We start from the raw sequence: 15,007 nt of genomic DNA on the forward strand, positions 1-15,007 counted from the left end.
TAAATGGGAAGGATTTCAAAACAAAGGTGAAATGGCTTAAATAGAAGTATTCATAAAAAGGAACTTTACAGAATTGTCAACAATATTAAGACAACATTGACTAACCAGTTTCATTATGGCATCTTCCCCCACTCTTCACTGTAGAGTTATAATATGCTTGTTTAATTAATTATATATTGTGAACATCTTCCACATCATTACATAGTCTTCTAAAACATCATTAAAACAAATTCCTTAACATTTCATTATTTGGATATATCATAATTTATTTTGTTAATTCTCTATTATATTTTTACATGCTATTTTTCAATTTTCAATAATTGTAAAGTTATAGAAAAATTGAAAGGACAATACAAAGAAAGTAAATTGCCTGCATGATGCCATCACCCCAGTACTTCAGTGTGTATTCCCTACACACAAGGACATTTGCCCATGACCACACGGAGCCATTCAAATGAGGAAATTAACATTGATACAGCACCATGGTCCCATCCACAGATCTCATTTAGGCATCACCAGTTTTCCCAGTAAGGCCCTTTAGAGCGAAAGGATCCAATCCAAGATCACAAGTTGCTTTTATTTGTCTCGCCTCTTGAGTATTCTTCACTCTGGAACACTTCCTCAGTTTTTCCTTGATATTGTGACTTTGACACTTCTGAATATTAAAGGCTAATTATTTTGTGAACTGTTTCCCAACTTTAACTTATCAGCTGTAGCCTTGCGATTAGATTCGGGTTTTGCATTTTTTAGTAGAAATACCACAAAAGTGATGCTCTGCACGTCTCACTGCATCCTGTCAAATGGAACACGATTTCAATTTGTCTTATTCCAGTGTGTTTGATGACCTGATTAATTGGTGTCTGCCAGGTTTCTTCACTCTGAAGTCACCTTATTCCCTTTGTCATTAATAAATATTTTAGGGGGACATTATTTGAGACTAAGTAGGTATCCTGTTCCTCATTAAACTTTCATCCACCAATTTTATCATCCATTGATGTTTCTTGGCTGCTTTAATTATTACTGTGATTGTTGCCAAGTGGTGATTCTGTGGTTGTCTTATTCCTTTTACATTTATTGGTTGTCATTCTACTGAAAAGAAAAGCTTTTTATTCTTTGAATTTATCCAATTATTTTTATATCATGGGTTCTAATCATGACTGTTATTATTTATTTTGATCCCTCAAATTTCCCCAGTTTTGGCCAGTAAGAGCTATTTCCACATGACTTTTGTATCCATACCTCATAATTCTTTGAGAATTTTCTTAATTTCTGGTACAGCAAATTGTTCCAGGCTTATCTTGTACTTTTCTTGTATCCAGCTCTACAATCAGCTATTTCTGGAGAGTAGTACTTTAGAAATCCAGATCTGGGTGCTACAGTTGCATTATTAGCAGAATGTCACTCTCCCAGCCCACTCTGAGAACAGAGCTAGGGAAAATATGTATGTCTATACATATGTACACTTACCTATATTGCTGTCTGTATTTCTTTCTAGTTCTAAATTTCTTTCTATCTCTCTCTCTCTCTCTATCTACCTATCTATCTATCTATCTATCTATCATCTATCATCTATCCATGGGTTTGCACCCATACCTCCAATCCTACTCCAGTTCCACAAGGCTTATTTTAATTTCTTCACTTTTCGTGGTTGTAACTCTCTTTCCCCACAGTGAGGAACATGGATTCCATTATCTTCAATACATTCACTTATTTGTAGATCAGTCAAATGTAATCAATCTCCAATTGCAGCTGGGCAGGAACCCCACTGCCTGTCTACTTTCACTCCCTCCCCTACCGCAGATGCCCACGTAGCCCAACTTGGCTCTGAAACTGTGCCCTGGCTGGCACGTTCACGCCTCTGGGGCGGAAGCCCTCCTCGCCCTGCCAGGCTTCAATGCCTGGCACCGAGCTGCCACTCCCACCATTGTCCCCACAGATGCCCTCTGTTCCCTGATTTGACTCCACCCTGTACTAAGGTGCACCAGTGCCCTGCACACACACACACTGATGCCTGCCTTGCTTCATCCCACCTGATGATTTTGGACTAAATTTAAGGCAGGTAGGGAGGCAAGTAGAAAGGAGGGTAGGCAGGCTAATGCTTTATTTTTAAAATATTTAGGTTGTTTCCAATTTGGGGCTATTATAAACATCTTTCTTATTACAGATCATATATTTTTAAAAACAAATCTGCTGTATAGTTGTTTCCTTTCTTACCTCCTGAGGCCATGAATAAAATTGGTATTCTCAGCTTCTTTCTCTGCAAACTTCTATGTATCTATCAAAACCTTAGAAAGATACTAGACTTATATTGTTTGGATGGAGGTAAGATAGAGTGAATAGCATATCCCTTAGTAAGATTTTAGTAAATAATTCTATCAGAGTCTTCTATGAAACAATTTACCCTTAATTATTTTGCCTCTGCAGACTCAACAATCCAAAACGTTAATTTTTTTCTGTTTCCATAATATAATACCCAAACTCAATTCAGTCAGTTCAATTTTTTTTAGTGTCAAAATAAATCAAGCTGATTATTTCATATCAAATTCACCAATATTATTTAGCATTATTTAAATGAACGCCTGGGAAGTTCATCCTTACTTAAATGCCATAGAACTGTAGAGGAGGTGATCATATATTATTTCTAGTTTTCACTCTCTTTGTTGTTCCTCTTTTTATTTGGTAGGGAGAATTCACCTAAGGGAAACATACTCTAGAAACTCCCAGGAAAAAACATTGATATCAACAAGTCATTTCCCAGTTTTTATTCATTTTTTTCTTACTAATATAAGATATATTATGACATTATATTAGAACATAACATCTTACCAGGAATTCAATTTCTTTGGAAATTTATGAACTTAGAATTTTTTTCATCTGAGGGTCCTGGTTTTGTGCAAATTTCTATTCACACAGTACCCCACCATTCCTTACATTTTATAGGTGCCAGCTAAGTGTGTAATGTTGCTGTTACTCTGGAATTAATGATGAGTGAGTTAAAAGGAATGACTCATTCTCACTTCAAATCCCTTTTGGTTGAATCCAGTGTAAATAAATCTGCACTCATGAAAATCTGTTCCATGGACTATAGGTCTCAAGAGACGGTCTGCAAAAAAATAAAAGGGGGTTTCAAGGAGAATTACATGATAAAATAAATGTTGAAAATGCTATTCCTAATGTTCCTTCTTTACAATTCATGAAGCATATTAGCATAAAACAGACTCCGGGAAGTACAGAAATCCTTCTTTGCTTAATCCAGAGTTTCCCAGGTACTGACCCCATGTCAGTGTGTGTGGACATATTTATGTGCATAACACCCCACCAACAATGCAAGCAGCTGGGACGCACACACACACTTTGCCCAATGCCGACTTTTATAAGTGGTATGATGTGGCTGATTGTTTGCAAACTGCGAACTCCTGTTAGAGGAGAATCTGTCCATTGTTGCTACAGAATCACGCCAGATGATCTGGTCTGAAAACAGTCTCTCACAACACACGGAGGGTTTTCAAGTGCCTAGATGAGAACTGAAATTATTGCAATTACTTAAAGATCAAAGGCAAACTTGTGTTTCATTTAAAAATAGGACAGAAATAGAAAGACAAAAATAAAGTTGTGATAGTTCTGGGCTTCACTTGTTTCTTTCTTTTTTCAGCTGGGCACCAAAGAAGGTTACCTCACCAAACAGGGGGGGCTCGTCAAGGTAAGGAAGCACGTTGCTGCCAGCCACAAAGAAAGAGAGCACGCCATGGGGGCGCAACCCTCATTTTGCCTTTTTAAAAAGCAGAACCTACTTATTTTGACCCAGTTATAATATTTACCTGTTTCCAGAGTTCATCTTTATGGCCAATATTAGTCAAAATTCTGGAAAATGACTTGACTATTCTTTGGCAAAGCCAAATGTATGAGAATAGCCTACATTTAATACCTAAGAAAACATGTAATCCTTTTGATGCAATGATTGAGGATGAACGTAGCAAGTTAACTCTAGCACATATCTTGGCTTTTTAAGATTTTTTAACAAAAAAGAAGTGAAAATTGGATGAAATGTTTACCTAACAGTAGGCTCCCAAAAACCCATCACTGGCATGAATGTAAGTGTATTATAAAATCCCACAGAAAACAAAATTTAGGACTTTACTAGTTGGGGGGGTATCCTCTATTTATGTGATTGTACCTTTAAAGTTACTCTATTTCATTTTCACGTGCCAAGAAGACCTTCATGGAATGTGTCTGTTCTTTCCCATTTTAAGAGTCAGGACACTTAACCTCTCGAGGATATTGGCCTGCTTGAATTTAACTTAAGTACTTAGTTATTTGTGTCCCTACTGGACTGGATGCTCCCTAAGGAGAGCAAGTATTCATGTTCACAGCATTATTTTTAAATCCAGTTACTTCTTTTCACTGGGAACATTGCCACCCAACATCATTAGTGTTCTGTTAGTACATAAGAAAGAGGCAGTGGGTAACAACTGTTTTTCCACCAATGCCATGGAATTCTTAGGCAAGGTTTAGAATAGCATGTGGTTCAGCTTCCTAAACCTCAATCTGCTTATCTGTAAAACAAGAATAATAATATTGGGTTGGCCAAAAAGTTCGTTCGGGTTTTTCCGTAGGCTAGTGGAAAACCCCGAACGAACTTTTTGGCCAACCCAATATTTGGCAATGTATGGGGATTGGATATAATGTATATAAACATCCAAGGATAGTATGTAGCCCTCAGTAGGTGCTGAAAAATGATATCTATTCTTATTATGGAGTTTTATTAAGATTATTAAGTCTTATTAAGATGGACATTTCAGCGGTTTGTTATAAATCACCTTGAACGTTTATGATAGGTTATTTCTTTTGTTTAAAAATGTTGCTATCTTTGCCTCCGTTGTGAGCTTAATGCATGGAATCATTTTAATTTTTGAAACTTTAAAATTTTATTTTATTTTGAAAGTTTTTTCCTCAGAAACAACACTGCAAGAATATTTTATTGTATCTAATCTTTTACGTACTTTTACAACAAAAGGAAATTAACTAGTTCAAATATTATGGTCCTGTATTCAAAACCTACATGTTTTAATTTTTTTTTTTTCAGACCTGGAAAATGAGGTGGTTCACTTTGCACAGGAATGAACTGAAATACTTCAAAGACCAGATGGTGAGAAACATGATAATATATTTTCCCTTTAAAAATGAGCCCTGTACCACTATGGAGGACAGTATGGAGGTTCCTTAAAAAACTAAAAATAGAACTACCATACGACCCAGCAATCCCACTACTGGGCATATACCCTGAGAGAAAACCATAATTCAAAAAGAGTCATGTACCACAATGTTCACTGCAGCTCTATTTACAATAGCCAGGACATGGAAGCAATCTAAGTGTCCATCATCGGATGAATGGATAAAGAAGATGTGGCACATATACACAATGGAATATTACTCAGCCATAAAAAGAAATGAAATTGAGTTATTTGTAGTGAGGTGGATGGACCTAGAGTCTGTCATACAGAGTGAAGTAAGTCAGAAAGAGAAAAACAAATACTGTATGCTAACACATATATATATGGAATCTAAAAAAAGAAAAAGTGGTTCTGATGAACCTAGGGGCAGGACAGGAATAAAGACGCAGATGTAGAGAATGGACTTGAGGGCATGGGGAGGGGGAAGGGTAAGCTGGGACGAAGTGAGAGAGTGGCATGGACTTATATACACCACCAAATGTAAAATAGATAGCTAGTGGTGCTTTGTGTCCACCTAGAGGGGTGGGATAGGGATGGTGAGAGGGAGACGCAAGAGGGAGGAGAAATGGGGATAAATGTATATGTATAGATGATTCACTTTGTTATACAGCAGAAAATAACACAACACTGTAAAGCAGTTATACTCCAATAAAGATGTTAAAAAAAAAAGAGCCCTGTAGATGAAATGTCTGCCTTCAAGATCCCTGAAATTTTCCTATGAGCAGCTGAAACATCCTATGAATGATTGGAGATGTGAATTCTTGATTCCTGATATGAGCAGTGTTCTTTTGCAAAGACGAGATGTGTATCCCAGACACGGCTCTCTCGGGCTGGCTAACCTCTAGCTCCCTGGGGACATCATTCCCTCCGTCTAAGGCAATGGAATTGTTCTCTTGCCACAGTGTACTAACTGTCTCTTGCAGCAGTGTCCCCCTTTATCAAAAATACGTCCATTTCTCATGCCGATTTCATTAAACAAATTTAAAATTATTTCATCTCTTCTCATCTTTCCTACACAAAATTTCTGAGTAAGTGGATGTTTAAAAACATGGGAGACAAATATGACTCCCTTCCACGTGTTAAAAATCCATCTCCACCAAATTTAAATTGACAAAGAAAATCTCTTCCTAATGTCCAGTTTCATGAAAAGCCAATCCCCAGATGAGCATGTGACTTCCCTTAGGAAGGTTTTCTATAATCAGTCCCCGTAGTAGAAGGAAAGTTGACAGTCGCTCATAGTGCAGACTTGTTAGGGGAACAAGTGATGTACAGATTTGTATGTGTGTTCTTATGATGACACAGTTTGCCCTTTTATTTTATTCTTTTAAGTCACCAGAACCAATTCGGAGCCTAGATTTAACAGAATGTTCGGCTGTACAATTTGATTATTCACAGGAAAGGGTGAACTGTTTTTGGTAAGTTGTTTTATGAAGTAAATGTTTTTAAAAGTCTTCTTGCCAGACACTTAGTTTAGCAGAAGAATAAAAAATTGTATGTCTTAATGTGTACAAATGTTCTGATCTGAGGCAGGTGGGTTTAACCATCACACAGGGCATGTATGTCAGAAGTGCTTTCAGCCGAGTGTGACATAATACCTCATTTAAAGTGACTTAAACAAGTAGGAAAATCTCCTGGGTATAATTGTTTAGGTTGTGCACTGCACAAGTATGATGCACTGCACAAGTAGGATGCCATTCACATCTTAGACAGCTTTTATTCCTTTGAGGTGTTTTATTCAATTTCAATTTCAACTTTGTTGACTCCAACAGTGAGTGATTTGTATAATGATGACAATTCTGGCAGATGGCACAAAAGTGTTTTGTTCTGTCACAATCAGTATATCATGACAATTTTCTAACTGGGAGAAGTAAAGTATCTTGAGAAAAGAGTGTCTTATTTCTCACCAACTTTTATTTTAAAGTTCTCAAACATACAAAAATTGAAAGACTTATATACCCATAGACCCTTCACCTAGATGCATCAATCATTAATATTTTGCCATATTTGCTTTATCTCTAACTATTCACTTTTTTTCCCCTGAACTAGTTGAAAGTAAGTTGCAGACATCATGGCACTTTTTACCCCTGAATACTTAAATTTGCATCTCTTAAGAAAAAAAAAAATCACCTATAGAACTACAATACCATTGTCACACCTAAGAAAATTAACATTAACTATTATTAATTAATGATTGTATAGTATCAACCAATAATGGAAATCTTTTCAAAATTCACATAAAGGTACCATATGAATTAACAGGGGTTTATATTTCTCATATAACAAGCAATTGGGAGATAGGCAGCTACCTTGACAAGGTTAGGTCCGATGTCTCTACAATTCTCTTGGTCTTTCCCTCATGCTTACTACTTCAGGGTCCAAGAGAGCTACTCTAACTGCAGGCCTCACATTTTCATGTAAGCCATAAAGAAAGATGCTGGGATGGTATTAGCCAGGTCTGCCCTTTGTATCAGGAAAGCAGACATTTTCCCAGAAACTCTTCTATCAGATTGTTCCTCATCTCATTGGCCAAGACTGAGTCCCATGGCCATCACCAGCAGCAGGGGAAGCTAGAAAACAGTATAATACGATCATAATTGGCTCCAACTAATTATAATTTATCACCTGGGGTTCTGTTAGCAAGAAGAAAGGAAAAATTATCTGTATTAACAGGCAATTAATGATGTCTCTCCCAGGGAGGACCAAACAATGACAATTCCAGCAGTTGGTTCTGTACACAATATCACACCTCCCCCAGCTTCCCCTCTCTCTACTCACTGCCCAACCAGACCTCACGTCAGTGTTTACCTTTTATACACAGGGACTTACCTCTTGTCTATTCAACATTAATTACTGGTATAACCAGATATACTGCTTTGGTTTTAGGATATAGAAACCCTTCTGATTTCACTTTAAGGCCTTTTTCTTTTTTTTTAATTAATTTTTTTATTTTTGGTTGCATTGGGTCTTTGTGGCTGTGCGCGGGCTTTTCTCTAGTTGCGTCGAGCGGGGGCTGCTCTTCGATACTGAGCATGTGATTCTCACTGCAGTGGCTTCTCTTGTGGAGCACGGGCTCTAGGCACTCGGGCTTCAGTAGCTGTGGCACGCGGGCTCAGTAGTTGTGGCTCGCAGGCTCTAGAGTGCAGGCTCAGTAGTTGTGGCGCACGGGCTTAGTTGCTCCGCAGCATGTGGGATCTTCCTGGACCAAGGATCGAACCGGTGTCCCCTGCATTGGCAGGCGGATTCTTAACCACTGCGTCACCAGGGAAGTCCAAGGCTTTCTTTTTTTTTTTTTTTTTCTTTTTTTCTTTTTTCACAAAAAGGACAAAAAGATTTTTAGTGTTTGTTTGGCATCTCAACTGTAAGGACAGGAGGTGTGGGCAAGATATGTCAGACGATTTTGACTCTATAGCCAAAGAGACAGTCAAAGGAGGAGTTAACTCTATTCCTAGTACAGTCTTTCATGCCAGTAGGCAAGTTTGTCTTCCCTTCAGCAAAGATTAACTCATGGCCAGAAGTGGGCAAAATAAATAGTTGAAGAGATTTATTGTCTTTTTTCCTGCCCTGAAAAGTTAAAACACTGCCTTCATCCACAGAGGGCAGTGTCATCCTCGCTGAAGCCAGCTAACACAAATGAGCTCCTTCAACAAACTCTCTTATCTGTCTTGCTTGTTCTTTGAATCGTAGCACAAGTTCTGAGTCATTTAACAGATCAGCTGAATAAACACGTATGTGTATTCAGTCTAAGACATGAACAATAAAGTGATCTAGGGGTGACCTGGACCTGGTTTTTTTCTTTGGACTCTCACTAGAAAATACAGATCTGGCCTGCATTAATAATATGAATCTACAGCCTCAACATTTCTGCGTTTGCTGGCAGGACTAGCTCCACATATACCAACTCCTCAAGTTCTCACCCAGGTTCTTCGTCAATTCTTTTTCCCCTTGGAATACTCTAATTAGTGCTCAACTAACAGATGTTCAACCAACTATCTGGAGTGTCTTACATTCTTTCTTTTGTCTTATCAGCTTAGTATTTCCATTCAGGACATTTTATCTCTGTGCAAAGACAGGAGTAGAAGCTGATGAGTGGATCAAGATATTACGCTGGAAATTGGTGAGTTATTCGTGTCTCTGGATGCCTAGTACTCAGAAATCACATGTTGATGATTTCAAACATATTTCTATTGAAAGAGTCAGACAACCCCCGAGAATGGACAGGAGGTCTACTTGCAGGCTTGTGGAAGAATCTGTTCATTCTTCTGGGATGTGGAAGGGATGGAGAAAGGAATAAAAGAAAAAGAACGAAGATGCACTGGGGTCTCAGCCCCCGAGCCTAGCCTGGCACCCTGGTGTCTATCAGGCTTCCTATAAGTGTGTGGGCTGGTCCAAGTTTGCCTGGAGGAGGACATGTGGGACCAGAGGTCAGACAGAGGAAAGCTGACATATTTCTATAGTAGAAAATCCTTGTATTTTGTCAGAGAAGGAGGCTTGCCAGAGAGACTTAGCTTAATGTCCAGTTACTTTGTGCCAGTCAAGGACAAAAGGTGTGTTAATTTATCTGCTTTCTATGTACCTCCCAGGAGGAAGACAAAGGGCTTATAAGAATTTACTAGTCTCATGCATTTTTTGTGTGTTTGCAAGTTAGTGAGTTGTTAGCTGAGAACTTGTCCTTAAAGCTTTCTTAAATTTTCTATAAATACCATCTTGAAACCCTTCATGTTTTCAACTATAGACAATTATTCCTAATTTTTTTAATGAAATTAGCTGATATATACAATCTTTTTGAATATTCCTTTCTAAATACTGGGATTTTTGCTTTTGGTTATCTATTCAGTTTGAGATCCAAAGCAATATACCACTCATTCTGAGATAGTTCCCATGTATTTGATATTCAATGGGGAAATACTCTGCCATATGAAGCTTTTGCTCAAATATGAATCATTTTTTATTTCTTCTATTTTGTAACTATGCAAGTGACACAATCATTATAGAAAATTTAAAGTAAAAATATATCAATTGCACATCCTTTCAGACTTCTCTGTCTGCAAATAAGTATTAAAAACAAAATTTAATCATTCTGTAGTGTTCTTTACTTGCTCATTCCACTTAGCAATATATCATGAACATCTTTCCATATCAATAACTTTAGATCTATATCTTCATTTTGATTCGTTGAATAGTATTGCATTTTATGGATTACTACAATTATTAGGCCAGTTCCCAATCTGTGCGTGTTTTAGCAACCACTTTACAGTATAGTCTCCTGAGAAAAATACAGAAAACCTGAATAAAACTTGGGGAGGAGGGGACATGATAATTAATTTGTAGTTGCACAGTTTTCTTACTAGTCAGCATTTCTTATTTAATATTTGTCAAAAGCCAAAGTTTGTTATCTTAAAGTTGCTCAATAATAAATACACGTGGGTGTGCTTTCTTGCAGTCTCAAATAAGAAAACAGCTTGATCACGGGGAAGGCACAATCCGATCTCGGTCATTCATCTTTAAATAGACAGACCTTCCTCAATGAGGAGGGTCCTCCTGACCCAGGAGCAGGGTGGAACGTTCCTGATGTTGTGATCCACAGCAGGTTTCAGATGAAAGCTGACTAAGGATTTTTCTGCAGAAACAAATCAAAAGCAGATGCGGATTTGGACCTTTCAGAAGACACCTCATTTGCTGACTCACAGAAAACTGCTGCCCTTCAAGATCCTGCCATGTCCCTGAGAATACCGAAGGCTCCTCGTTCTGATGGAGACGGATGAACCACTGCGACCAGGCGTGCTCGATCTTAGAACACGCAGTGGGAGATGGTTTTTGTTCTCCCTCATTGTTGTCCCCAAGCTGGTTGACATTAGTTACCCAAAGTCCCACTCTGCACCAGGGTCAACTCATCTGACTTCCAGGTTGTGCTATTATCCAGGAAGGAAACAGCAAAATATGTAGCCCGAGGTTTAGACTGCTTTTCAGAAAGTGTATTGAGATAGCAAATGTCCAAGATTGGGGTGGGGGAGCAGTGTTGTTTTTACTTTTTTTTCCCCTTTATACAAAAAACAAAACAATTTCCAAAACTAAAATGGAAAATGTTTGTAGTATTTATTTTCTCTTTCTTTGTAAAAGGCTCAGATATCTAATGGGTCCTTTCTTCCCCTCTAATGATAAACCTGTGAGAACTAAATCTCCTATGGGTTATTGGGCAAGATGATAAGGATAATGGAAGGTACAATCTTAAAAAAGCATCTCTTTTAGTCATTTTGGGGGAAATGCTTTAAAGAGTGAGAAAACATAAATTGAGGAAGAGTGATAAAGTAGTAACTTGTAGTGTAATAATAATTATCATCACGATAATTATTATTGTAACAATAGTAGAGCACTTGTAAGCACTAAGTTATCTTCATCCAACACTTCTCAAACAGACTGAAAGAAACTTTTCAAGTAGAGTGTGTTATAACAATCCCTTCCCCAGAGTGAGAGGGAGGTATTGGCCCAAGAGAAGAAAGATGTACCTTGCACTGTACGCCTTATTCAAGAGCAACTTCTTTTGTCTATTGAGGGAGTAACACTAAATCCACATGCAAAGGGTAATGATGTGTTTGTTACACAGCGTTTTCAAGCTAGAACAAGGGGATTGAAATAGGGGGATGAGATACTGGCATCCAGAGCTCCTAAATAGATTTTAACCCCTTCTATTATCTTTATTAATACTGCTTTTTTAGACTGAAGTTTGAAAGGAGACAAAAGTGGAGGAAGAACCCAGACAAAAAGGTTGTGGAGCAAAGCTATGATATGACGCTGCTCTTGCAGTCCAAAGGGCTACCTTGTTGAATACGTTTCTTCTGTTATTTAAACATCTAGGACTCAGAAATTACATTAAATTTTTGTATGTTTCAACAAGGTTTTTAATGTATTTTGTAATGTTTGTATCATACGGGATAAAGCAAATGTCAAGTTAAAATGTATTGTGTCAAGTTCGCAAAGTAAGGACTTAGACATAAATCTTCACTGAGATGTACAGTTTTGTTTTCTTAGATCCAAGGGTGTTGTGTAGGTAATATTTTTATTTTTTGTAAAATATGTCATGTTTATTTACATTCTTTGGTTATGTTTATTAAAAACAGCATGATTTTGCTGCGCCTGTAATATTTTGCTATTAAAGTGTTTTTAATAACTGTAATTTAAAAGAAATATAACCAATTAATATCATAAATAGCAATGAAGAATCCATTCTGGTTAGACTATGAGCTACAAAGGATTGAAGGATTCAGAGTTGAAGAAATAGTCCCCGTTCTCAAGGAGTTTTCAGTTGAATATGGAAAAGATAAGAAATACATCCATGATGACGTACAGAAGTAAATACGATAAATACTGCAAGTAAGGCACACAAAGTTATATGATGGAGTGGGCTTCAGCTTTTGGAGGGTTTAGACATGAAAAGGGCGATCTAACGTACACTATGCAATTAGTACTACCCCAGATGCTTTACCTGCTCTCAGCAGCCCTGAGAAGTGATCACGATTTCACCTCCTGAGAGAGCTCAGGGAAGGGCCCCAGGACGAGGGAGGATGGTTCGTGCCGAATCGGAGTGGAGCTGTTTGGGAGAACAGCTGTCTGTGTCAAGCTCTGTCGCTAACAGTATGTGCTCATCATAAAGTACCTCAAGACACAGCCAAAGGATTAGCAGTTATTCTCAGAATCCCACCAACCCCGGGAAAATCTTGCCCCACAGAAGCACCATTGCCTCTGGACCAGGGGAGCGCCCCGCTCAACAGTGAGGTGGCTGTAACTGCCTCGGAGGGAGACCCGCCCCTATTCCTGGGCCACCAGACAGGGGAACACTCAGCAGGCCAGAGCCCTCTCCTCCAGCCACGTGGCACTCGGGAGACTGGGCTCTTTGGTCCCTCCCTCTCACTCACGCTCGGAGTGCAGGTCAGGGAGTTACACCGAGTCGCTGTTTCAGGCAGAGAGCAAGAGTATTATTACAGGGTGAATATAAATTCTACCTCCCTCCTCTACTGCTACTTCAGGTCAACTGCAGCAAACTTGTCGTTTTGCCGAAGTCTTGCCAGCCACGTTGAGCCTACACTCTGCTCACCACGATTCAGGCTGTCTGGGCATGACGTCCAGCAGAGCTTCTTAAATTATCTGTGGAAAAGGGCCAGATTTTTTTTCTTTTTAAATTTATTTTCTATCACAGACTGGGAATTTGTAAAATCCAATAAGTTATTAGAACACTGAAGTAAAAATACAACTCTCACAATCCCATTTTTTAAATCAAATCCAATAAAGTTAGTATGTCTGCTGTTTTTTAAACCCTTAACCCTCAACTTCTATAACTTATTTTGTACTAACAAACAGAACAGCCCAGTCTGTGGACATTTCAAGTAGGTCTGGCTAGTGGACAGCCATGTAAAATAAAGCAAGAGCCTTCTTGAGAAAGAATTCACCTTGATGTTGCTATGAAGGTATTTCATAGATGTGCTTAATCACATCTACAATCCCCTGAATTTATATAAAAGAGGTTACGCTCCATAACATGGGTGGGGCTCATTCAAGCAGTTGAAAGGCCTCAAGAGCAAAACTGGGGTTTCCACGGGGAAGAAATTCTCCCTGTAGACTGCAGCCTCAGCTCCTGCCCGAGATTTTCCAGGCTTCCGGCCTGCCCTGCAGATTTGGGGCTTGCCAATTTCCAAAATCAGGTAACCAGTCCCTGGAAATAAGTCTAATTCATATATATCCTACTGGTTGTTTTTTGGTGAACCCCAAGTGATACAACTTTCTTTCCCAAATACCTCATCACCATTTTATTATAAATTTTGTTGTTTGCTAAAATATTTTATTTAGTTAATTTTATCATTTTTGGATAGTTAACTCAATAAGTAAAGTTTACAGTGAAAAGGGTCACTCCTGGGAACCCTGTCCCCCAGGTACCTAGTTCCACGCCATGGAGGCTACCCATGTTACCACGTCCTGCACATCTTCAGAGATACCTAGCATATACAAGCAAATATGAACATACATCTATATTTTTTCTTCCTATACATAAGTTGTAGCATAGCACACAGTTTCACACTACGCTTTTTCTTCTGAACACTATGTTTTGGAGATCATTCCATCTCAGTACCTAAAGTCTTCTTCATTCTTTTTTCCATTGGGCAAATGTAGAAATTTCTTTAACCAACCCTCTATGATTAGGGTGAACATATAATCTATCTAAAGTGGGACCCTTCAGAGTTGAAAGGAGCACTAATAATTACACCGAGAACAGCAGGTATAAACTGGCCTTGTTACAAAACAAAAAACAAAAAAAAACAGGTCACCTCATCTATGATGGATACCTGTTTCCAATCCTTTAATGTTACTAAATTGCAATGAATATAAGTATATACTTTTCACACGTCCATATGCATCGGTAACATGAATATCTAGAAGTGGAATTGTGGGCTTTTGTGTCAATTTGACTCAACATGGGGTGCCCAAATTAAATATTTTGTGTCTGTGGGTTCTCTTTCTCTGGAGAATCCTAATACATTGGGTGAAAGGCTATGTGCACTTGAGTTTGGTAGAAATAGCCAAGTTGTCCTATTTAGAAGGATATAACAATTCACACTTCCATCAGTAGGGCATAAAGAATGTCTGTGCTAATTTTTTGATAAATTTTTCCCAATTGACTTATGATGTCATCTTTACAATGTTTTAACTCCTCATATGTATGTACTAAAGTCTGTTTCTGGGTTATTCTGCTCTACTCATCTGTCTAGTTGCGCACCTGATGTAGTTTT

The 15,007-nt window shown here is 38.3% G+C and overlaps 1 protein-coding gene across 1 annotated transcript in view; it reads left to right on the plus strand.

Moving 5' to 3' along the window:
• Nucleotides 1-12,499, plus strand: part of DAPP1 (dual adaptor of phosphotyrosine and 3-phosphoinositides 1) — a 60,120-nt gene extending 47,621 nt beyond the window's left edge. The window contains exons 5-9 of the mRNA XM_007172902.2: nucleotides 3,653-3,700; nucleotides 5,084-5,146; nucleotides 6,561-6,646; nucleotides 9,258-9,345; nucleotides 10,672-12,499. Of these exons, the coding sequence (XP_007172964.1) occupies nucleotides 3,653-3,700; nucleotides 5,084-5,146; nucleotides 6,561-6,646; nucleotides 9,258-9,345; nucleotides 10,672-10,740 (354 nt within the window). The 3' untranslated portion in view covers nucleotides 10,741-12,499. The remainder of the gene's footprint in view (nucleotides 1-3,652; nucleotides 3,701-5,083; nucleotides 5,147-6,560; nucleotides 6,647-9,257; nucleotides 9,346-10,671) is intronic.
• The last annotated feature ends 2,508 nt before the right edge of the window (nucleotides 12,500-15,007 follow it).

Source organism: Balaenoptera acutorostrata, chromosome 5 (genome assembly GCF_949987535.1).
Source record: "Balaenoptera acutorostrata chromosome 5, mBalAcu1.1, whole genome shotgun sequence".
NCBI lineage: Eukaryota > Metazoa > Chordata > Mammalia > Artiodactyla > Balaenopteridae > Balaenoptera > Balaenoptera acutorostrata.